The 23,695-nt window shown below is 47.2% G+C and overlaps 1 protein-coding gene and 13 non-coding genes across 14 annotated transcripts; all 14 read left to right on the forward strand.

Annotated features, from left to right (window-relative positions):
- Window positions 1–4,636: 4,636 nt before the first annotated feature.
- TRNAP-CGG (transfer RNA proline (anticodon CGG)) lies at window positions 4,637–4,708 on the forward strand. Its single transcript has one exon. It is a non-coding gene; the product is annotated as a tRNA-Pro (tRNA).
- A 202-nt stretch (window positions 4,709–4,910) lies between these two features.
- TRNAP-CGG (transfer RNA proline (anticodon CGG)) lies at window positions 4,911–4,982 on the forward strand. Its single transcript has one exon. It is a non-coding gene; the product is annotated as a tRNA-Pro (tRNA).
- Window positions 4,983–5,181: 199 nt separating this feature from the next.
- TRNAP-CGG (transfer RNA proline (anticodon CGG)) lies at window positions 5,182–5,253 on the forward strand. The gene has a single exon. It is a non-coding gene; the product is annotated as a tRNA-Pro (tRNA).
- A 195-nt stretch (window positions 5,254–5,448) lies between these two features.
- TRNAP-CGG (transfer RNA proline (anticodon CGG)) lies at window positions 5,449–5,520 on the forward strand. Its single transcript has one exon. It is a non-coding gene; the product is annotated as a tRNA-Pro (tRNA).
- Window positions 5,521–5,715: 195 nt separating this feature from the next.
- TRNAP-CGG (transfer RNA proline (anticodon CGG)) lies at window positions 5,716–5,787 on the forward strand. Its single transcript has one exon. It is a non-coding gene; the product is annotated as a tRNA-Pro (tRNA).
- Window positions 5,788–6,041: 254 nt separating this feature from the next.
- LOC126548331 (uncharacterized) lies at window positions 6,042–7,232 on the forward strand. Its single transcript, XM_050196475.1, has one exon. It carries the CDS (start codon window positions 6,042–6,044, stop codon window positions 7,230–7,232), a length of 1,191 nt encoding a protein of 396 aa, XP_050052432.1.
- A 3,704-nt stretch (window positions 7,233–10,936) lies between these two features.
- TRNAP-AGG (transfer RNA proline (anticodon AGG)) lies at window positions 10,937–11,008 on the forward strand. Its single transcript has one exon. It is a non-coding gene; the product is annotated as a tRNA-Pro (tRNA).
- Window positions 11,009–11,209: 201 nt separating this feature from the next.
- On the forward strand, window positions 11,210–11,281 carry TRNAP-CGG (transfer RNA proline (anticodon CGG)). The gene has a single exon. It is a non-coding gene; the product is annotated as a tRNA-Pro (tRNA).
- Window positions 11,282–16,359: 5,078 nt separating this feature from the next.
- Window positions 16,360–16,431, forward strand: TRNAP-AGG (transfer RNA proline (anticodon AGG)). The gene has a single exon. It is a non-coding gene; the product is annotated as a tRNA-Pro (tRNA).
- Window positions 16,432–16,633: 202 nt separating this feature from the next.
- On the forward strand, window positions 16,634–16,705 carry TRNAP-CGG (transfer RNA proline (anticodon CGG)). The gene has a single exon. It is a non-coding gene; the product is annotated as a tRNA-Pro (tRNA).
- Window positions 16,706–16,906: 201 nt separating this feature from the next.
- Window positions 16,907–16,978, forward strand: TRNAP-AGG (transfer RNA proline (anticodon AGG)). The gene has a single exon. It is a non-coding gene; the product is annotated as a tRNA-Pro (tRNA).
- A 201-nt stretch (window positions 16,979–17,179) lies between these two features.
- TRNAP-AGG (transfer RNA proline (anticodon AGG)) lies at window positions 17,180–17,251 on the forward strand. The gene has a single exon. It is a non-coding gene; the product is annotated as a tRNA-Pro (tRNA).
- A 201-nt stretch (window positions 17,252–17,452) lies between these two features.
- TRNAP-AGG (transfer RNA proline (anticodon AGG)) lies at window positions 17,453–17,524 on the forward strand. Its single transcript has one exon. It is a non-coding gene; the product is annotated as a tRNA-Pro (tRNA).
- Window positions 17,525–22,991: 5,467 nt separating this feature from the next.
- TRNAS-UGA (transfer RNA serine (anticodon UGA)) lies at window positions 22,992–23,073 on the forward strand. Its single transcript has one exon. It is a non-coding gene; the product is annotated as a tRNA-Ser (tRNA).
- The last annotated feature ends 622 nt before the right edge of the window (window positions 23,074–23,695 follow it).

The following is a 23,695-nucleotide window of genomic DNA, read 5'->3' on the forward strand; positions in this document are numbered from 1 at the left end:
GTATGATGGCACTTCTCGTAGCACCTGGAAGGGCTCCCTTATGCTTGAGGTGCAACCGCACGGGACACATCAGGAGGGATTGTCGCGTACCGCGCTGCTCTATTTGCCGGCGCTTTGGCCACGACGAGAGCCAGTGTGTGCGGACGTATGCGAACATCGCAGGCCCCGCAAAGTCTGACGAGGTAGTACAAGAGCACGTCATGGATGCCGCTGATGCCGAGGAAGCAGCTGGTGGGTCCGACGTTACGCAAGGCTCAAAGGCAAAAGTCCTCGCTACGCCTGACGGGGCCAGCAGCACTGTCAAGCATGGAAAGGACGATAAAGTGCAAAGAACAGACGCGGACGTGGAAAAGTCCGCCAAGGACGCAGTGACTAAGGTCGCCACAAAGGACAGCAGCAAAGACAAAAAGAAGACAGAAGCGGAGAAGGCAACCCCTATGGACACCAGTGGCCCAAGCGGTACGGCGCCGAAGAGGTCCCTTGAGGAGAGCAATGACGGCGAACCAGGGAAAATCAAAGCGGTTCAAAGCGAGCCGCCTTTGAAGACAACCAACGTCCGGCGACCGACTTTGAAGCCGACGCCGAATCTGCCGCCCGATAGGAAACTGTCGGCGTCAACGCTGACATAGCATGAGAATGTGCCTACAGACGCTTTCCGTTTTTCCTTTTATTTTTTTTTTGTGGGGTGGGGGGGGGGGGGTGGGGGCGGGGGAACGGTGGGGTAGCGGGTCACTGCAACAAGACGCAAGTTTCGCGATGGAAATTCATAGATATGGCATCCAACAACGACAGTCCAGAGGATGGTTTTCGCTGCGCTATGACGGTAAACGTGAGTGTGCAGCGAGTTATGGGCAGTGAATGTAGGCCATGACCGGTCTTTTTCCTTCTTCATAACATAATGAATTCCACCAATGTCGCGTTACGTGTTGGAAGTATAAATGTAAGAGGCCTTGGTTCTAAACGTAAACAGTACCAGCTAAGCAGGCTGTTCATGGAAACCGATCTTGACATTATCGCAGTGCAAGAAACTAAAATAGAAAGTGAAGAAGGAACGGAACGTATGGTAGCGGCTTTTCGGCCACGGTATTATGTGTGTGTGTCACATTGTGTAGGGAGGTCTGGTGGGTGCGCCCTTTTTGTTCGCAGTTCTCTGGACGTAGTTATTGAAAGCATGGTTTGTGATGTTAATGGACGACAAATAGTGTGCGACTTTGTTATTGGAGCAGTGAAGTGGCGAGCGATATGTGTATACGCACCTAACAAGGAATGATAACGCAAGGTTTTCTTTCAATGCCTTAAAAGCCAATTGAATTGCCAAACCAACATTTTATTGATGGGGGATTTCAACTGTGTGTGTTACGCTGAGGACAGAGTGCTAAGCCCGCCGGTTCACGACGCAAGCGCGCAATTTTTAGCCGAAATTATTGGCGAAGTGAATCTGATAGATGTGGGCCATGTCATGGGAAATGGTACGAATACAAGGTTCACGCATTTTCAAGGAGTCAGCCACGCACGATTAGACCGAGTGCATATGTCTGCTGATTTGATTCCAATGTGTAGCAACTATGAGGTAAAATCTGTGTCATATAGTGACCACTGTTTAGTTATGTTTGCGTTGGGCCCTAGAAAACCAAAATTTAATTGGGCGTTGTGGAAATTAAACTCTAAACTGCTAGATGATGAGGTTTTTGTTCAGAAACTTAAAGATCATATTCAGAACCTATTAGAAAAGGACCATCAAAGTATTGCAGAAGCATGGGAATGTTTCAAGCAGGAAACGAAGTTAATGGCAATGGAAAGATCATGCACTTTATGACGGGAGGAACAAAGAAAAGAAAAAGAGTTGCAGTGTCAACTTAACTTCTACTTAGCAGTGGAAGGTGCTTGCCCAGGTAGCTTTGCGAAGGGAATAAAAGAAGTAAAAGCTCAGTTAGAAAGCAGCGATCAAGAGAAATATCGAGGTGCGGTTATACGTGCGCGCGCAGAAAGATTATGGTGCGGTGAAGTACCGACCAAAAGAGCTCTGTCGGACGAAAAGGGCTACGCTTCACGAAAGGAGATAAGGGTCATCACATATGGAAACGCAATTGTACAGTGCTCACGGAATGAAATGGGACACGGAGCATTTAGTAGAACCCTACATATGTGCAAAGTACGCGAGAGCAGCATTTCATGTCGCTAGGAATTTGATCACCAAAGGTGACCAGGACTCCGATGTAAGTGTATGCGCCAGAATTACGTCGATGTGACACGAACTGCAATCGGTTGAAACGAAAGTGTGCGCATTACTTAGCCCTAAATTGACGCGTTTCATTCTGTGAGCACTGTACATGAAAACCAACACATTCAGCGGGCTTTTTATGAATATTACAGCGAGTTGTTAGGCAGTAAACGCGAGCACTCGGAAGGTTTCGATAGTGAATTTTTAAGGCTTCTTCCAAAGTTGGATGAGGACGCAAGGCGGAACCTTGAGCAGCCAATTACTATCGCAGAAATACAACAAGCAATAAATGAGTTAGCTGTAGGTAAAGCGCCAGTGCCTGACGGATTAGGCGCCGCTTTTTATAAGGCTTTTAAAAAGGAAATGGCAATCATTTTGCATCAGTTAAAAAATGAGGCATATGAGAAACAAGTTCTACCACCTTCGTTTCGTGAGAGCCATGTCGTATTAATACCAAAGAGTCAAGACCCTCAAACTCTACTCTCGGTGCGGGCATATCGTCCCATTAGCCTTACAAATACAGACTACAAGATATACACGAAAGTTCTCGGGAGGCGACTACAGTCGGTCATACAGAAGTTAGTTGGACCACACCAAACGTGTGGAATAAAAGGTCGGTCCATTATGACAAACATTCATGTGGTACGGACGGTCCTTGAGTGTTGTGATGCATTTTCAGAGAAGGTGGCAATATTACAGTTGGACCTTGAAAAGGCATTCGATAGGGTGGCGCATAAAATCCTTTTTCTTATACTTCAACATGTGAACGTTGGATGTATGTTACTAGAAGATGTTAAAATGTGTTATGATCAAATAGTTTCTAAGATTGTAATTAATAATACATTATCAGAAAATACACAACTCCAATCTTCTTTGAGACAAGGTTGCTGTTTGTCACCTTTGCGTTTTGCATTATATTTAGAGCCATTTTGTTTAAAGGTACTTTTGTGTAGTGAAATCGAAGGTTATCGGGTAGGCACGAGTGAAATAATGATACTAGCATACGCAGATGACGTAGCAGTGTTATGCCGGGATAAAGAAAGCGTTAATAAAGCGGTTGATGTGGCAAAATGTTTTGTAAGATGTCAGGAAGTGTCATTAATTGGGGAAAATCGGTAGGCATATTGCATGGCGCTTGCGAACATTTTCCCACTGAAATGGAAAGTGTACAGTGGACGACTACCCTTTTGAGGTACCTCGGTGTACCGCTACAGCATTTTCGGGACACGAAAGGTTACTGGAAAGAGCAATGCACAGAAGTGAAGGAAAAAACAAAACAATTTGGTGGGAGGGACGTTTCCATGTTCGCGAGAGCAACCGTATGCAACCTCTTTCTCGTCGCCAAGATTTGGTTCGTGCTACAGGCCATATGCGCATCAAGAACGAGCATACAAAAACTGCACCGGGAACTTGCCGTATTTATCTGGGGATCTGTGTGGGAACGTACCAGCCGCACCAATTTGTTCACATCGGTTAAACGAGGCGGCCTGGGCCTAGTTCACTTGTTCTTGAAGCAAGTGGTTTCACGTTTTATGTTCTTGCGCGATCAACAAAATGAATTCTTATTAACTGTGTTTCAGGAACGTCTGAGTGACGCTTTACCAAATTATATTGTGTCAACACGACTAGCGAGAACAAATATCAAGGGCTTTCTGCGTGAAGTTGTATGGGCGTACCAAATCTTGTGCACGCGTTTTTCTTTAGAGTATTTAAGCAGTGTGAAGCGAAAGAAACTCTACAAAGATGTTGTCGACACATTGCTGCCTACACCTATATATAGGACCAAGTTTTGTATAGAAAATGGAGGAAATGTGTTAAAAAGGGTAAAGCGGATGCCGGTGCGCTCGTCAGCCAAGTCCTTTTTCTTCCAACTTCACAGCGAAACGCTACCGGTTAAGTCATGGCTCGAACAAAAAGGCTTGTTTGTAGCATGGTCAGTCAACTGTTTAATATGCAGAAAAGCAGAAACAATAGAGCACATGTTCCTGGACTGCCCAGATGCAGTATTCTTGTGGAACATTTTGCAACGAACTTTAAAAAGGGAGCTACCGGTGACGCCGTACGGAATCCGCTTTCTCCCTACATCAAATGACGATGGAGTCCCTCATGATATGTTCATGTTATTGTGTCTACACAGTCTATGGAAAACACGAATGGCGATACGTCATGAGCATATTAAGATTCATTCTTCAAAGGAAAACTTTATTGAGAGCATGGTCGTCATGCGGGAAGTGTACAAGGCAAGAAACGAGGGCAATGAGTGGATTTCAGTATTAGATGAGCTGGCATCTATGAAATGCTTTTAAATACCTCGCGTCAGCCTCAGAGTGGCAGGCGCTTTTAAAATTTTTTCTTGCAGTGTTTTGTTCATATTTGTATGTATTGCAAACCGGCAATAAAGAAAAAAAAAAAAAAGGCTCGTTGGTCTAGGGGTATGATTCTCGCTTCGGGTGCGAGAGGTCCCGGGTTCAAATCCCGGACGAGCCCGTTGTTATTACACTTTTTAATGTCAGCCGGCACATAAAGCAATGTTTAAATAAAACCGAAGAACATTATCCATCCTTTTTTTTTCTGTACGTTCCTATTCTCTTCTCAGCACGAAGGTGATTAAAGATGCCCACGTCTTCGTTATTGCAGAGAGCCAAGATGTTACCATACTGTACACGTGTCGCAAATTGGAAAAGACGTCGGCTCGTTGGTCTAGGGGTATGATTCTCGCTTCGGGTGCGAGAGGTCCCGGGTTCAAATCCCGGACGAGCCCGTTGTTATTGCACTTTTTAATGTCAGCCGGCATATAAAGAAATGTTTAAATAAAACCGAAGAACAATATCCATTCTTTTTTTTTTTTCTGTACGTTCCTATTCTCTTCTCAGCACGAAGGTAATTAAAGATGTCTTCGTTATTGCAGAGAGCCAGGATGTTACCATACTTTACACGTGTCGCAAATTGGAAAAGACGCCGGCTCGTTGGTCTAGGGGTATGATTCTCGCTTCGGGTGCGAGAGGTCCCGGGTTCAAATCCCGGACGAGCCCGTTGTTATTGCACTTTTTAATGTCAGCCAGCATATAAAGAAATGTTTAAATAAAACCGAAGAACAATATCCATTCTTTTTTTTCTGTACGTTCCTATTCTCTTCTCAGCACGAAGGTAATTAAAGATGTCTTCGTTATTGCAGAGAGCCAGGATGTTACCATACCTTACACGTGTCGCAAATTGGAAAAGACGTCGGCTCGTTGGTCTAGGGGTATGATTCTCGCTTCGGGTGCGAGAGGTCCCGGGTTCAAATCCCGGACGAGCCCGTTGTTATTGCACTTTTTAATGTCAGCCGGCATATAAAGAAATGTTTAAATAAAACCGAAGAACAATATCCATTCTTTTTTTTCTGTACGTTCCTATTCTCTTCTCAGCACGAAGGTAATTAAAGATGTCTTCGTTATTGCAGAGAGCCAGGATGTTACCATACTTTACACGTGTCGCAAATTGGAAAAGACGCCGGCTCGTTGGTCTAGGGGTATGATTCTCGCTTCGGGTGCGAGAGGTCCCGGGTTCAAATCCCGGACGAGCCCGTTATTGTTCCTTCTTTTAATGTCAGCCGGCATATAAAGAAATGTTTAAATAAAACCGAAGAACATTATCCATTCTTTTTTTTCTTTACGTTCCTATTCTCAGCACGAAGGTGATTGAAGATGCCCACGTCTTCGTTATTGCAGAGAGCCAAGATGTTACCATACTGTACACGTGCCGCAAATTGCAAAAGACGTCGGCTCGTTGACCTAGGGGATTCTACTTCCGGCCGTGATAGCAAACAGACGCGTGTGGAATGTGCTCCGCCGGAGCGGTATCAGCGGCCCAGTCGGGCCGCGGAAACAGGTTTTTTGCTGATGAAGCCCCGGACTATCAAGTTATTCTGCCGTCGCTGCCAACAGGTGCGTCTGTAGCGAATACTGTTTTTCTCCACGGGGATTTGAAAGCCAGGCCTTACCGTGTAGAAGATTTTCGGGACACGTTGGTTCATCTCGGAGTGCTTCCTGAAGTGATAGCTTTGGGGGCGTTCCAGATGAACCATGTTTGGGCCGTCACTTTTAAAAGTGCAGAAGCTACGAAGAAGGTGGTAGAAATTGGGGAAGTTCTGGTCAAGGAGAAACGGTGCCTTGTGGTTGACACCGAAAATCAAGAAGTGCGCATCAAGCTTTACTGGGTGCTACATAATGTTCCGGACGAAGAAGTGCGCTCTGCTCTAGCACCGTACGGGAAAGCAAGCGATATCTACAAGGAGCGCTGGCGAGTGCACGGAATAGCTGACAAAGGCTCGCCTACGCGCACGGTTGGTCTGAAGCTCAAGCCTGGTGTAACTCTAGAAGATTTACCCCATCAGTTGCGCGTTGCAGGAATCATGGCTCTACTCGTTGCGCCGGGACGCCCACCGCTATGCTTGAGGTGCCATGCCACAGGCCATATCAGGCGCGACTGCCGGGTACCGCGTTGTGCCAAATGTCGGCGATATGGCCACGATGAAAGCGTCTGCGTGCGAACCTACGCAAACGTGGCCGGAGTCAAAGCAAGCGATGAACTGTCGACGGAACATCTAATGGACGAGGCAGACGCGGCCGAAACTACCCCCGAGGCAGACAGCTCGCGAACTATTGGTGCAACAAACGTGTCACATGTGAAGCAAAAGGCTGCACTCATTATTGCGGAAGACACAGCCATCGCTTCAACAGAGGCTGTAGCGACACAGGCGATGGGCGCTCCAACGAGCCAACACATTGCACCTGGCGCGAGTGTCGAGCAAAGCCCTGAGACTACAGACGTTATTACGGCAAGTACCAGCAGCCCTGCACCAAAACGACTCCATGAGGACGGCAAAGAAGGGGACAAGACCGACCAGAATGCAACGGATGAGCCGCCTGTGAAAACGACACCCCATCGAAGGACTACATTTAAACCCGCACCGAAAATACCGCTCGAGCCACGGCCCGAGCGGAAACCGCCGGCCCCGCCGGCGACGTGACAGGGTGTCGAGCCTTCTTTTTTTTCCAACCGGACACTATCAGCGGAAGGGACTGGAAAGACAGTGCGTTGACGTCGTCACGGCGAAGTCTAAATTCCAATCAATATGGCTGGAACGACTGGGATTTTCTATAAAAATGTGAGTGTTTTGTCGTCTTGTGATAAGCAAGGGATACTATGCCGTTTGTGATTATAAAAAAATGGCTGTTACTCTCCAAACGCCTCTTTATGTAGGCACTCTTAACGTGCGGGGCCTGTCGACACGGAGAAAACAATACCAGCTGAGTCGACTTTTTATGGAAAATGAATTGGACATAATTGCCATACAGGAAACGAAGATCGAAAGTCAGGAAGGAACAAACCGCATGGTTCAACCTTTTAGGGCGTACTACAATGTATGCGTTGCGCATGCAGTAGGTACAGCCGGTGGTTGTGCGCTGTTATTGAAGCACTCCACAGGTATATCTGTTGATAGTGTGTACGCGTGTGACACTGGACGACTTATTGTATGTGACATAACGTTGCAAGCCCAGAAGTTCCGAATAGTTTGTTTACATGCCCCAAATGCACCAAGTGAGCGCAGATTGTTTTTTTTTTGAAAGTGTTGAACGTTATCTGAATTGTGACAGGGCAATTATGATGATGGGGGACTTTAATTGCGTATCCAGAGTAGAAGAGAGGACAAGAGATGCACCGATACGAGATGCGAGTGTGTCGGTACTAAATGCGCTGACTGAAGGTCACCTGTCAGAAGATGTAGGGTGCTTCCTGTCATATGGCACATTGCCTCGGTTTACCCACTACCAGGGGGACAGCCACGCTAGATTAGATCGTATTTATGTTTCGGCAGATTTGGCACCCGTCTGCAATAAGTATGACATTAAAACCGTTTTCTTTAGCGACCATAGTTTGGTTGTGTGCGCGCTAGGTCCGAGGAAACCGGCGAAATTTAACTGGAAGCTGTGGAAATGCAATGTTAAACTCCTCAATGATGAGGTATATATGAAGGAAACAAAAGAAAAAATTGGAGACCTACTGGCAAATGAACCGGAGTGTTATGCGGAGGCGTGGGAACATTTTAAGGAAAACGCAAAAATCTCAGCCATCGAAAGAGCCGGGGCATTGCGGAGGAAGCAAAACAAAGAAGAAACTCAGCTCCAAAGCCAGCTTGATTTTTATTTGAATGCAGAAGCTAGAGCCCCGGGTAACTTTGCCAGAGAAATAAAAGAAATTAAAAGCAAACTAGAAATTATTAATACAGAAAAGTACAGGGGCGCAGTTGTACGAGCGCGTGCGGAAAAAATGTATATGGGTGAAACCCCGACCAAACGCGCTCAATCAGATGAAAAAAAGCTATGCGTCGCGCAACGAAATAAAAGCGATAATGTACAGAGATGAAGTTGTGCAAGACGAGGAACTGATACGTCGCGCATTTGTTGATTATTATCTGGATTTAGTTGGCCACGAACCACAGATTGTGGAAGGTTTTCAAAGCGATTTCTTGAGACACATGCCAAAACTTGAAGCAGAAGTTAAAACGGATCTCGAAGCACCAATCAGCGTTGCAGAAATTGAGGGGGCAATCGATGAATTGAGTGCAGGGAAATCGCCAGGCCCTGATGGTTTTGGCTCAGAACTCTGGCTCAGAACTTGGCTCAGTTGTCCTGCATAACGTAATAAAGGAGGCATACAGAACAAAGAAGTTGCCTCCTTCTTTCAGGCAGAGCCATGTTGTACTTTTTCCAAAAACAGAGGATCCTGCTGCCTTGCTCTCTGTACGAGCGTATGGACCGATAACTCCAACGAACACGGACTACAAAATCTTCGCTAAAGTTTTGGGTAGGAGACTGCAAAGTGTTATAACCAGGCTTGTGGGGCCACATCAGACTTGCGGCATAAAAGGAAGGTCCATTGTAACAAACATACACGTGGCTAGAACCGTCCTGGAGTGCTGTGATGCGTACTGTGGTAAGGTCGCCATGGTACAACTGGATTTAGAGAAGGCATTCGACAGAGTTGTGCATAAAGTCCTTTTCAACATTCTAGAACACATCAATGTCGGGAAGGTCCTATCAGAAGGTATAGAAATGTGTTACGCAGACATTTCTAGCAGGATTAAAATTAATAAATCATTAACTGCCAGTTTCCAGATAAAGTCCTCTGTTAGGCAGGGATGCCCTTTGTCTCCTTTACTGTTCGCGCTGTACCTGGAACCTTTCTGTTTGAAAATCATGTCATCGAGTGCAATAAAAGGTTTTAGGTTGAGCACAAGCAAGGTTAAGGTACTTACGTACGCTGACGATATTGCAGTTTTCTGTTCTAACCAAGAAAGTGTCAGGAATGCCGTCAGTGTGGCGAAGAGTTTTTGTAAAGCGACCGGAAGCGTTATCAACTGGAGCAAATCTTTGGGCTTTTGGCATGGGGATTGGGACGACACCCCGGACGTCTTTGAAAGCATGCAGTGGAGGGTTTCGCCAACGAAATACCTCGGGGTGCCTTTAAATCACTACAAAGGCACTAGTGATTATTGGAGAAATGAAGCGGAACAAATAAAAGAAAAATCGACAAAATTTGGAGGGAGAGACTTATCTATATTTGCAAGGTCAACAGTATGTAACCTTTTTCTTGTAGCCAAGATTTGGTACGTTCTGCAAGTACTGTGTGCGACGAGAGCAAGCATTCAAAGACTCCATAGGGTGCTAGCAGTGTATATATGGGGATCAACTTGGGAACGTACAAGCCGTACAAATTTATTCCGGTCAGTGAAAAGTGGCGGACTGGGCTTGGCGCATTTGTTTCTAAAACAGGTAGTGTCCAGATTTCTCTTTATGTGAGAGCAAAGCAATGCTTTCCTACGTACTGTGATTCAAATGCGATTGTGTGACGTTATGCCAGCGTTTATTGTGTCGTCTGATCGGGTTGATGGGCCGAAAGTACGAGGCTTCCTGCGAGAAGTCGTCTGGTCTTACGAGTTCCTCGCAGCACGGTTCTCATTACAGTATCTAAGCAATGTCACACGAAAGAAACTACAAAGATGCTGTTGATGTATATATGCCAGAACCACTGTATCGCACCATGTTGTCAACAGGAGCAGGCAAAGACGTACTGAAAAGGGTGAAGCGGATGCCAGTACGGTCCACGGTGAAAACGTTCTTCTTTAACTTGCACACCGGAACTCTGCCCGTTAAACCGTGGTTAGAGCAGAAGGGTATCTTTGTGCCTTGGACGATAAACTGCTTATTGTGTAAGCAACCAGAAACTATCGACCATATCTTTCTTGATTGCGTAGATGCCACCTTCTTATGGGACATACTGCAACGTACTTTAAAAAAAGAGTTACCGATTACCCCATATGGCATTCGCTTCCTCCCAACCGATAATGATGAAGGGGTGCCGTATGACATGTTTATGGCTTTATGTCTTCACAGCATCTGGAAAACAAGAATGACAGTGTATCATGCAGATATGAACGCCCAGCCAGCCAGAGAGTACTTCAAAGAAAGTATCGCGTTTATTCGTGAGATATATAAAGCACAGATTGATTCACCAGCATGGATGCCTGTATTAGATGCTCTTGTCAACCTGAAGCGGTTTTAAATACCCACGCTTGCCCAAAGCGGGCAAGCGTTTTTAATTACTTTATGTAGTGTGAATTTGCGATTGTATCGCTTTGTTTCAATCCTGAGAAAGGTAATAAAAAAAATCGGCTCGTTGGTCTAGGGGTATGATTCTCGCTTAGGGTGCGAGAGGTCCCGGGTTAAAATCCCGGACGAGCCCGTTGTTATTGCACTTTTTAATGTCAGCCGGCATATAAAGAAATGTTTAAATAAAACCGAAGAACATTATCCATTGTTTCTTTTCTGTACGTTCCTATTCTCTTCTCAGCACGAAGGTGATTAAAGATGCCCACGTCTTCGTTATTGCAGAGAGCCAAGACGTTACCATACTGTACACGTGCGGCAAATTGTAAAAGACGTCGGCTCGTTGGTCTAGGGGTATGATTCTCGCTTCGGGTGCGAGAGGTCCCGGGTTCAAATCCCGGACGAGCCCGTTGTTATTGCACTTTTTAATGTCAGCCGGCATATAAAGAAATGTTTAAATAAAACCGAAGAACATCATCCATTCTTTCTTCAGTACGTTCCTATTCTCTTCTCAGCATGAAGGTGATTAAAGATGCCCACGTCTTCGTTATTGCAGAGAGCCAAGATGTTACCATACTGTACACGTGCCGCAAATGGGAACAGACGTCGGCTCGTTGGCATTCTGCTTCCGGCTCCCGAGCTGCACGGATCGTAGGATCATGGGCTCCAATGGAGCGGCATATGCGGCTGTTAGCCGCGGCAACAGGCTTTCGACGGAGGAAGATAAGTATTACCAGATTATTTTGCCTCGGCTACCTACAGGACGTATAGTTTTAAACACAGTTTTTTTGCACGGCGACGCTCGTGTTCGCCCGTTTCGCGTAGAGGATTTTCGAGACGCGCTTCAAGCTGTTGGTATGCTCTCTGGCGTCGTCGCCCTTGGAGCATACCAAATCAACCATGTATGGGTGGTGACGATGAAGACAGCCGAGGCTGCCCAAAAGCTGGCGACCCTGAAGGAGCTGCAGGTGAAGGGGCGTCGCTGCCAGGTCATCCACCCCAAGGAACAACAGGTGAAGCTTCGTATCAACTGGCTTCTGCATCGGGTGGACGACGAAGACGTCAAGACCGCACTGGCCTCCTTCGGCAAAGTGACGGAAATGACTCGGGAGCGCTGGCGAGTGGAAGCGTTTCCGACAAGGGCTCGACGACCCGAGCAGTGCTGCTGCAGCTGAAGGCTGGAATGAAAATCGACGACCTGCCCCACCAGATCCGCGTCGCCGGCGAGCTTGCACTGGTGGTAGCCCCAGGTCGCCCCATGCAGTGCCTACGCTGCCGGGGCTCTGGCCACGTTCGACGAGAATGCAAGGTTCCCCGTTGTTCCCGGTGCAGGCTTTTCGGACACAACGACGCGGACTGTGTACGTTCTTACGCAGTAGCCGCGGGCTCGGCGCAGAGCGAGCCGTCGACATCAGAACATATGATGGACGTGACCGAGGCGGAGGAAGCGGCCAAGGGTGCTGGAAACAGCAACGTGGCGGCAGAAACGAGCGGGACGACCATGCCGACTGAAGCAGGACCGAATAATGTCCCTCCTCCAAACGAGCCAGAAACCACACTAATCAGCGTCAGAGCGGCCCAGAAAGAACATGAGAGCCGCCAGCCGGCTACTGATACTACGGAGGAAGCGGAAACCGACAACGCGACCCCTGCTAGCGCCCGCGTCGAAAGCGTCTCGGCACGGAAAGGCCGACGGAAAGGCCGGCGGTGACTCCGAGGCACCGCCCGCTAAGACGCTACCCGGCAGGCGCTCCACCCTCAAGCCTAAGCCGAACCTGGAGGCTGACCGTAGGCTCGCGGCGAAGACGACCAAAGACGAACTCGGGCGACGGCTACCGGGTGGCCACGGAGGCGTCTAGCGGTCAGCTAGACGTTAAGGTGAGCACCATGCTCCGGGCCTTTTCCCCTCCGGTTTTCATCAATAATGGCTACCAACCCGTCGCTTAGCCTCGGCACGCTAAACGTTCGAGGTCTGGCCGCCAAAAGGAAACAGAGTCAGGTGTATAGACTGCTAGTGGACCACGACCTCGACGTTTTAGCAGTGCAAGAAACCAAGGTAGACGGCGAGGAGGAGACCAGGAGCATGGTGCAAAGGTTCACGTACAACTACTATACGGTAGTGAGCCACGCCTTAGGGACTTCGGCGGGGTGTGTCTTGTTCGTGAGGAAGCTTCCAGGCCTGGTTATAGACGGTTACTTCTCGTGCTCTTCCGGTCGACTTGTCGTTTGTGATATCAGCTATTGCGATGTCCAATGGCGCGTGCTGTGCATTTATGCGCCTAATACGGTGCAAGGAAGGGTAAATTTCTTTTTGAACTTGAAGCACCACTTCTCTGTGCACAAAATGATAGCCTGTGTTGGGGACTTCAATTGTGTATTGAACATCGAAGATAGGTCTACGCGACGCGTAATTTACGACAAAAGCAGCGATATCATGGCGCAGGTCATACACGAATTTGAATTCGAGGATATCGCTCAGTGTTTCGGGGCTGACCGAGAAGTGAGGTACACCCACTTCCAGGGAATAAGTCATGCACGATTAGACCGTATCTATCTGTCATATCATTCAGTGTAAAAATGCCAGTGCTATGCAGTTACTGCCGTATCCTTTTCTGACCACTGCCTGGTAAAATGCAGGGTGGGCCGCAAAAAAGAACGAAAAGAATTCGTCTGGGAACTGTGGAAAATGAATGCTGAGCTTCTACGGGACGATACTTTTAACGAAACGGTAGTGAATGCTCTGAATTCTTTTGGAAAAGACAGTTCTATGAGGCTTGCTGAGGAATGGGAGTTGCTGAAGCAAAGCATTAAAATGAAGGCAATTGAAAGAAGTAGCGTACTCCGATATCAAGAAAAGGCCAGAGAAAAGGATTTAAAATCATTATTGGAAAAATTGGCGAATCTCGAATGCATGCTACCGGGCGCCCATCAAGAAGATATGCGCGCTGTTAAGAAGAAGCTCGAGGCGTTCGACGAAGAGCGCTTCCGAGGTGCGCTCGTGCGCGCGAGAGCAGAAAGGCTATCATGCGGGGAAACGCCAACGAAAAGAGCGATGGGACTAGAAAAAAAGCACTCGAGACGTAAGCAGATTGAGGCTATCGAATATGAAGGGGTGGTATTAACGGATAATAATAATATAGGGCGTACTTTCTTTGAGTATTACATAAAACTTTTTGCATACAGGCCTGCCAACATGCACGATTTCAAGAATTTATTTTTGCAACGAATGCCACAGCTGTCGAGCGAAGTTAAAGAAACCTTAGAACGATCACTAACAGAACATGAAGTGATGAAGGCCATCGAAGACCTGAATCCTGGCAAGTTGTCAGGACCTGACGGTCTTTGTGCCGCTTGGTACAAATCGTTTAAAGGCCAACTAGCTCCCATCTTTACAGCCGTTTTCAATGAAGCATACGAACTGAAAATACTTCCACCATCCTTTGGCCAGTTCCATACAGTACTAATACCTAAAACAGAAGAGACCGAGAAGCTCAAGCAACTTTCCTCCTATAGACCCATAGCGCTTACTAACTGCTACTACAAAATACCGATGAAGGTGCTGGCACGGCGTATGCAGTCAGTCATTAAGGAAGTAGTCGGCCCACACCAGACGTGTGGCATTCGCGGAAGAACCATCTTTACTAACATTCATAAGTTGAAGTGTGTGCTGGAGTGTTGTGATGCCATGTGTGATGCAGTTGCGATCCACCAGCTAGACTTGGAGAAAGCATTTGATTGTGTTTCTCACGAGATATTGCTTACCATTCTTGAAAACGTTAATTTTGGCCACATAATCACTGAGGGGGTGACCATGGCGTACCGGAGTTGCTATACCAGACTTATAATTAATCAGACGTTGGGGGCCCCCATTAACGTGAAGCGCTCCGTTCGCCAGGGTTGTCCACTCGATCCACTCTTGTTTTGTGTCTACATAGAAACGCTATGTCAGGCCATCATCGAAAATGAAAATATTAAGGGCTTTTGTCTTCAATCAGCAGAGGTGAAGCTATTGGCATATGCTGACGATGTGGCTGTGTGCTGTAAAGATACGCAAAGTGTATTGAACGCTGTGAGTATCGTCAGACAGTTTGGTAATGCCACTAATAGCTTCGTGAACTGGCAGAAATGTTTGGGCTTTTGGCACGGGGGATGGGCGTCCACACCAGACCACTTTTCGAACGTCACCTGGGTCACGACGCCAGTTAAGTACCTTGGCGCACCCCTTGATGCCTACAAGGACAGTAGCGAGTACTGGAAGGAGCGGGCAAAAGAAATAAAAGAAAAATCCGAGCGATGGAACGCCGGTCACCTGTCAATGTTCGCGAGAGCTACAGCGTGCAACATGTTTCTCGTAACAAAGATCTGGTACGTAATGCTGGTCGTACAGTGCTCTCGGATTAATGTGCAGAAACTGCACCGCGTGTTCGCTGTTTTCGTGTGGGCATCGAGCTGGGAGCGATGTAGTCGAGATAATCTCTTCCGGCGCGTGAAGGATGGTGGTCTGGGGTTGGCGCACCTCTTCTTGCGTCAACTAGTAAACAGGTTCTTCTTTTTTCGAGACACAAATGACCCATTTCTACGCACCGTTATCCAAATAAGGTTGTCAAGATCACTTCCTGAATTCGTTGTAGGCACCGAAATAATGCCAGGACCAGTTCGTGGTTTCTTTAGGGAAATAATTCAGAGTGTTTCCTTTTTGCGTGTTCGTTTTTCTAGTGCCTATTTGTGGAGTGTAAAACGGAAAAAGTTATATCGTGATTTATGTGACAGTGTTTTGCTGGTACCTATGTACCGAGCCCCGTACAGTGGAGGCCCAGGCCTAGATGTATTGAAAAGGGTGAAGAAGATGCCAGTTCAACCAGCCACTAAATCGTTCTTCTTTAAATTACACACCGGTACTCTACCTGTTAAAATGTTCCTTGAACAACGTGGGTTCTACATGCCATGGGGAACCCACTGCCTTATATGTAAAGAAACAGAAAGCATAGATCATGTCTTCATCCACTGTTGGGAAGGGGTCTTTTTCTGGGACGTGTTACAAAGGACTCTAAAAAAGGAGCTACCTATAGATCCCCACGGAATCAGGTTTCTGCCAGTATATGACGACGAAGGTTTCCCGTACGACCTGATCAAGCTTACGGGCCTCCACTGTTTATGGCGCGCAAGAATGGCGGGTTACCATTGTGACCCGGATGGCCGACCGGCGCGTCTGTACTTTTGTGAAACCATGCAATGGTATGTGGAAGTGCAGAAGTTGCATCAGCCTGTTCCTGAGTGGCTGTCGAGGGTTGAACCCCTTACAGCACCAAAGGAATTTTAATCCGACAACGTCATGCCACAGTATCGGACGGCAACGAATGTAAATATTACTGTTCTTTGTTCCGTTTGTGTATTCATTCCTTTTTGCTTCTTTGGTCTTCGTTTATATCATTTAGAAATTTTTGTTGTGATATGTCGAGGACTGGCAATAAAGAAAAAAAAAACGTCGGCTCGTTGGTCTAGGGGTATGATTCTCGCTTAGGGTGCGAGAGGTCCCGGGTTCAAATCCCGGACGAGCCCGTTGTTATAGCACTTTTTAATGTCAGCCGGCACATAAAGCAATGTTCAAATAAAACCGAAGAACATTATCCATTCTTCTTTTTTCTGTACGTTCCGATTCTCTTCTCAGCACGAAGGTGATTAAAGATGCCCACGTCTTCGTTATTGCAGAGAGCCAAGATGTTACCATACTGTACACGTGTCGCAAATTGGAAACGACGTCGGCTCGTTGGTCTAGGGGTATGATTCTCGCTTCGGGTGCGAGAGGTCCCGGGTTCAAGTCCCGGACGAGCCCGTTATAATTCCTTTTTTTAATGTCAGCCGGCATATAAAGAAATGTTTAAATGAAACCGAAGAGCATTATCCATTCTTTTTTTTCTGTACGTTCCTATTCTCTTCTCAGCACGAAGGTGATTAAACATGCCCACGTCTTCGTTATTGCAGAGAGCCAAGATGTTACCATACTGTACACGTGCCGCAAATTTGAAAAGACGTCGGCTCGTTGGTCTAGGGGTATGATTCTCGCTTAGGGTGCGAGAGGTCCCGGGTTCAAATCCCGGACGAGCCCGTTGTTATTGCACTTTTTAATGTCAGCCGGCATATAAAGAATTGTTTAAATAAAACCGAAGAACATTATCCATTCTTTTTTTTCTGTACGTTCCTATTCTCTTCTCAGCACGAAGGTGATTAAAGATGCCCACGTCTTCGTTATTGCAGAGAGCCAAGATGTTACCATACTGTACACGTGCCGCAAATTGGAAAAGACGTCGGCTCGTTGGTCTAGGGGTATGATTCTCGCTTAGGGTGCGAGAGGTCCCGGGTTCAAATCCCGGACGAGCCCGTTGTTATTGCACTTTTTAATGTCAGCCGGCATATAAAGAATTGTTTAAATAAAACCGAAGAACATTATCCATTCTTTTTTTTCTGTACGTTCCTATTCTCTTCTCAGCACGAAGGTGATTAAAGATGCCCACGTCTTCGTTATTGCAGAGAGCCAAGATGTTACCATACTGTACACGTGCCGCAAATTGGAAAAGACGTCGGCTCGTTGGTCTAGGGGTATGATTCTCGCTTAGGGTGCGAGAGGTCCCGGGTTCAAATCCCGGACGAGCCCGTTGTTATTGCACTTTTTAATGTCAGCCGGCATATAAAGAAATGTTTAAATAAAACCGAAGAACATTATCCATTCTTTTTTTTCTGTACGTTCCTATTCTCTTCTCAGCACGAAGGTGATTAAAAATGCCCACGTCTTCGTTATTGCAGAGAGCCAAGATGTTACCATACTGTACACGTGCCGCAAATGGGAACAGACGCCGGCTCGTTGGTCTGATTCTAATTCCGGCCACTACAGCGCACGGTCATGGAATGTTGTGCTGCGTAGGGGCGATTCATGCCATCAGGCTTACGGAAACGAACTCACAGGATTACCAGCTTGTTTTGCCGAATCTGCCATCAGGTATGACCTTGTGTAATACCGCGTTTTTGCACGGTGATTTCAAGGCCAGGCCCTATCGAGTCGAACATTCTCGCGATGCGCTTGACCGTCATAAGCTGTTGCCGCAGGTGGTGGCCCTCGGTGCCTATCAGATGAACTATGTCTGGGCTATAACATTTAAGGACGAGGTCGGAAAAAAGAAGCTTCTGTCCGCGAAGGCCTTAAGCGTGAAGGAAAACCGCTGCGTCGCCATTGACCCCTGCAACCAGGATATCAGACTGAAGCTTTACTGGCTGCTTCACACGACCCCCGACGAGGACGCCAGAGCAGCTTTGGCGCCATTCGTAACGGTAACAGAAATTGCCAGGGAGCGGTGGCGAGTACCCGGTTGTGGCGACAAAAGTTCTCGCACGCGGCTGGTATCCTTACGGTTGAAGGCTGGTATGAAAAACATCCCGCATCAGCTACGCGTATCAGAGGACCATGCGCTCGTGATCGTGCCAGGCAGAGCTCCGCTCTGCCTCCGATTCCTCGGCACCGGCCATTTACGGCGTGAGTGCCGTGTGTCACGCTGCGGGCTCTGTCGTCGTTTCGGCCACGACGAGACCCAATGCGTGAGAAGCTACGCTAACGTGGCCGGGTCTGGCCGGAGCGACGCATTAGACGAGCACCTGATGGACCATGCGGACGCGGAAGAGACTGCTGGAGTGGGCGGTGACGCACGAGGCCCGCAAGAGAAGCCAGTGGTCATGGCGAGCGACAAGTGCCAACCCAGCAAGGGCAGTAGCGAAGTCGAGGCCAAGAATGAAGTGCAAGGTGAACAGTCAGCGGGAAATTCCAAGGCGTGTGAAAGTGGGGGCAACGCGGTGGCTGCTGAGGGTGTTCTGCGACAGGGCAACCCTGGCGCAGCCTTCATCAAAGAATCGGGTGAGAAAAGCGACCAGGCTGGCGCTGTTTCAAAGAGGCGACGTGAAATCCCCGACGAAGATGGCAGGCTTGAGGAAGACGACGGTGTTAGCAGCGAAGGGCCACCCACGAAGGCTTCCTCTTTCCGGCGGTCTACGCTCAAGCCCAAGCCGAACGTTCCGCTCGAAAGGAGGCCGACGCCAGAACTGAAGGGCGGCAAACGCCGACCATTCCACCAGGTGGTCGGCAGAAGCCGAACGTTCCACCAGACGGGAGACAGACGCCGACTGTTCCACCAGATAAGCGGACGATGCCGACAGTTCCCCCGCGGTAGCGGGGTGCTGTTCGGTAGAAGGACTAGTAGGGACTAGGTGCTGCGGAACCTTTTAAGTGAATCATGAGTAACGTAATGGGAAACGTCATGGCTTCGCCGTATGAGACGGAGCTTATGATGGTGCAGAATTTTTTTTGTAAGTCTCCCGGTCTTTGATTTCAGAAATGTATTGTAGATTGGGGGAAGGGGGGGGGGGGGCGCTTGCTCTTTTCTTTCAATGACAACTAATCACGGAATAGCAATACGCGTTGGCACGCTTAACGTACCCGGGTTAACGGCTAGACGGCGACAAGCACAATTAAGTCGCCTGATGCTGGAAAACGACATAGACATTCTTCCTGTTCAAGAAACTAAAATTGAAAGTGAAGAGCAAACGGACAAAATGGTTCAGTTTTTAAATCGCGTTACAACATTTGTGTTTGTCATGGAGTAGGTAAGGCCGGTGGCTTTCTTTTATTTTTGCGTAATTCAATTGGTATTGTAGCGCAAAGTGTAATGTCGGCACAAGATGGGCGATTGGTCCTATGTGATTTCTCTTTGAATGATGTTGATTGGCCAATTATTTGTGTGTAAGCTCCAAACAAAATTGGTGATAGAAAAATTTTTTTTAATTACGTTGAGTCACACCTGGCGTGTCAAAGAAATGTTGTTCTTCTTGGAGACTTCAATTGTATTTGCATGTCCGAAGATAGGGTGCCCAGTACAATAATACGTGATCCAAGTGCGCATCAACTGTGCGCAATCGTGGCAGACTATGATTTAGTAGACGTTGGAAGCATTTTAAGCGGCAACAGTGTTCTCTTTACTCATTTTCAAGGGCAGAGTCACGCTTGACTTGTTCGTTTGTACGTATCAGCAAACCACTCGCCAATGGTCACTAGCTACGCAGTTAAGCACGTGAGCTTCAGTGACCACAGCCTAGTAACGTGTGCATTGGGCATGAAACATTGGGTGTCTAACTTTAACTGGGAACTGTGGAAAATGAACGAAACAATCTTAAGTGATGAATGGTTTGTAAAAACTGTAAAAGGAAAAATTGACGTAATGCAAATAGATGCTACAACAAACTGGGCTGAGTTGTGGGAGCAGCTTAAAATTGAAGTGAAAATGAGTACGATCGAGAGGGCTTGTGTGATACGTCATAAAGCTAAACAAAGACAGAAAGAACTGCAAAGCATGCTCGATTATTTTTTAAACGCCGAGTGCGCTATACCGGGATTGTTTAGGAAACAGATTAGAGAAATTAAACGCGAACTTGAAAGGGTGGACGCTGAAATATATAAAGGAGCTGCGATAAGAGCAGGAGCCGAGACACTGTGGCTGGGAGAGGCGCCAAATAAGCGAGTGCTCAGTGACGAAAAGGGTTATGCCTCCAAAAACATAATTAAAGAAAGTTGTTTTAACAACACAATGTCAAAAGACCCAGATGTAATTGAAAAAGCTTTCGTTGAACACTACCGAGCGTTGCTCGGTAGGTAGGTGCCCGTAACAGAAAAGTTTGTAAACACCTTTCTAACGCTTCTGCCAAAATTAGAAGACGAAATAAAAGAGGGACTCGAGAGACCAATCTCTGCGAAAGAAATTACAGAAGCCATAGAAGACTTGGGTAAAGGAAAGGCGCCTGGACCAGACGGCCTAGGAGCAACTTTCTATAAAACTTTCAAGGCAGAAATAAGCGAGATACTGCACTGTGTAATATCAGAAGCTCATGAAACTAAGCACTTGCCGCCATCATTCAGGAAAAGTCATGTTGTGCTTATACCGCAAACCAGCAATACGGTAAAGCTGAAATCTGTCGCTGGATACAGTTCCATAAGTCTCACGAATGCGGATTATAAGATCTACATGAAGGTGCTCGGAAAAAGGGTGCAGTCAGTTATTAAATCCATAGTAGGCCCACATCAAACATGCGGTATTAGGAATAGAACAATATTGTCGAATGTTCACGTCGCTAGGAGTATATTGGAATGCTGTGATGCGAACCTCGAATGTGTAGCAATGGTTCAGTTAGACCTAGAAAAAAGCTTTTGACAGGGTTGCTCACAGCATACTTCTTGCCCTGCTAAAACACATTAATGTAGGCAAAGTGATTCAGGACGGAGTTGCCATGGCTTATGAGAACTGTTCCGCTCACCTTATAATCAATAAAAAACTTAGTGAAAACATACCAGTATTACCCAGTGTACGCCAGGGGTGCCCTTTGTCGCCGTTACCTTTTGCGATTTTTCTTGAACCTATCTGTTTGAAGGTACGAGAAAACGAAAACATTCGCGGCTACCGTCTCTTAACTCAGGAAGTAAAAATACTAGCTTACGCAGACGACATCGCACTTTTTTGCATTGACCAAGAGAGCATTCGGGAGGCAGTCAAGGATGCAAGAAAGTTTTGCAGTCTCACTGGGAGTGCCATAAGCTAGAAAAAAGCTTAGGCTTCTGGCATGGTGAATGGGACAGCCGGCCTGCAGTGTTCGAAACGGTACCATTCACAGATACGCCAACCAGTTATCTTGGTGTTCCTTTGGAATACTATCGTGATACCACGACGCAACGGACCGAACAAACTGAGCGGGCTAAAGCACAAAAAACGAAGTGGGGAGGCAAGAATCTGTCAATATTCACGAGAGCCACGGTCTGCAATTTGTTTGTCGCTAAAGTGTTTTATCTGCTGCAAGTTTTATGTATATCCCGAGTGTGTGTACAGAAGTTGCACAGGGTTTTTGCTATGTTCGAGTGGGGATCAGGATGGGAGCGCACGAGTCGTCTGAATCTGTTTCATGCTGTGCAGAAAGGAGTGTTGGGTTTGGCGCATTTATTTTTGAAACAGGTAGTGTCGCGCTTCATGTTCTTGCGCGACGAAAGCGATTGTTTTTTGCGGTGCGTTATCTAGACGCGATTAGGTGAAGCACTGCCAGAATATGTAGTGACGTCGTATGGCATACGTCAAGTTGTTGTCCGAGGTTTTTTGTTGTAAGTGATAAGTTCTTTCCGTTTTGTAAAAGCATACTTTTCTTTTGAATACCTGAACACTGTCGCAAGAAAGCGATTATACCGAGATTTAGTTGATATCATGTGTGCAGTTCCAACATACCGTGCAATATATGCACTGGGGCGTGAGCAGAATGTCTTAAAGAGAGTAAAAAAAAATGCCTGTAAGAGCCACAACAAAAACGTTTTTTTTTTTTTCATGCTGCACACTGGCGCGCTTCCTGTCAAGCCATGGCTGCAAGAGAAGGGGATCTTTGTACCCTGGAGTGTGAATTGCCACATCTGTCAGAAACCGGAGTCAAAGGAGCACGTATTTCTGAGGTGCAGTGACTCAGTCTTTCTTTGGGACATTCTACAAAGGACTCTAAAGAAAGAATTTCCATTAACACCTTTTGGAATCCGGTTTTTACCCTTTGATGAGACAGAAGGTGTGCCATGTGATATGGTGATGTTACTATGCATGCACAGCGTGTGGAAAACACGAATGGCTGTGCGTAATGAGGATGTTGACGCAAAACCGGCCAGAGAATGTTTTGTTGAAAACGTATTGTTCATTCGCGAAGTGTATAAAGCGCTCAGCGAATCACCTGATTGGTTACCAACATTTGAACAGCTTGCAAACGTTAAGCTTTTTTAAGCTAAAATTAATCGACAAGGTACACCTGCACATTGGAATGTTCTTTTTTTTTTGTTCTGTAATCGCAGCGGAGAATTGCTGTGAATCGTGTACTTGTTATAAAACAGGCAATAAAGAAAAAAAAAATTCGTGGCCGAGTGATTAAAGCGGTGGACTCGAAATCCATTGGGGTGCCCCCGCACAGGTTCGAATCCTGTCGGCCGCGTGGTGGGGTGTTCTTTTTTTATTCGCCAGCCCTTCGTGAACGCGTATCATTGTGGCGCAGAAGTATTGCGGCTCATATGCGCAGTCGTGGCCGAGTGGTTAAGGCGATGGACTTGAAATCCGTTGGGGTATCCCCGCACAGGTTCGAATCCTTTCGACTGCGTGTAGGTATCTTTTTTTATTCGCCAGCCCTTCGTGAACGCGTATAACTGTGGCGCAGAAGTATTGCGGCTCATTTGCGCAGTCGTGGCATTCTACATCCGGCAGCCGAGCTGTTCGGATCGTAGGGTCATGGCATCTTCTGGGGCAGCGACAGCGGCCACTTTTTGTCGCGGAAACAGGATTACGGAATATAATGAGGAATATCCGTTCATTTTGCCTAAAATTGCCGAAAGGATTAGTTGCGATGAACACCGTGTTATTGCACGGTGATGTGCGTGCGAGACCATACAAGGTCGAAGATTTCTGGGAAGCCCTATTGCCGACAGGCCTGCTGCCTGACGTAGTATGCATAGGGACGTACCAGATAAACCACGTCTGGGCGGTGACCCTGAATGATGCGACTGTGCCGAAAAGACTGGTTTCCCTTAAGGACCTGCAAGTGAAGGGACGACGGTGCGTCATCGTTGACCCACAGGACCAGCAGGTGCAGCTTAGGCTTCACTGGCTGCAGTACGGCGTGGCCGACAAGGACATCCGGACAGCGTTCGCGGCTTTCGGCAAGGTGGAGGAGGTGAGCCGGGAGCGGTGGCGAGTCGATGGCATGGGGAACAAGACGTCGACCA

This window comes from Dermacentor andersoni, chromosome 1 (assembly GCF_023375885.2).
Source record: "Dermacentor andersoni chromosome 1, qqDerAnde1_hic_scaffold, whole genome shotgun sequence".
Lineage (NCBI taxonomy): Eukaryota > Metazoa > Arthropoda > Arachnida > Ixodida > Ixodidae > Dermacentor > Dermacentor andersoni.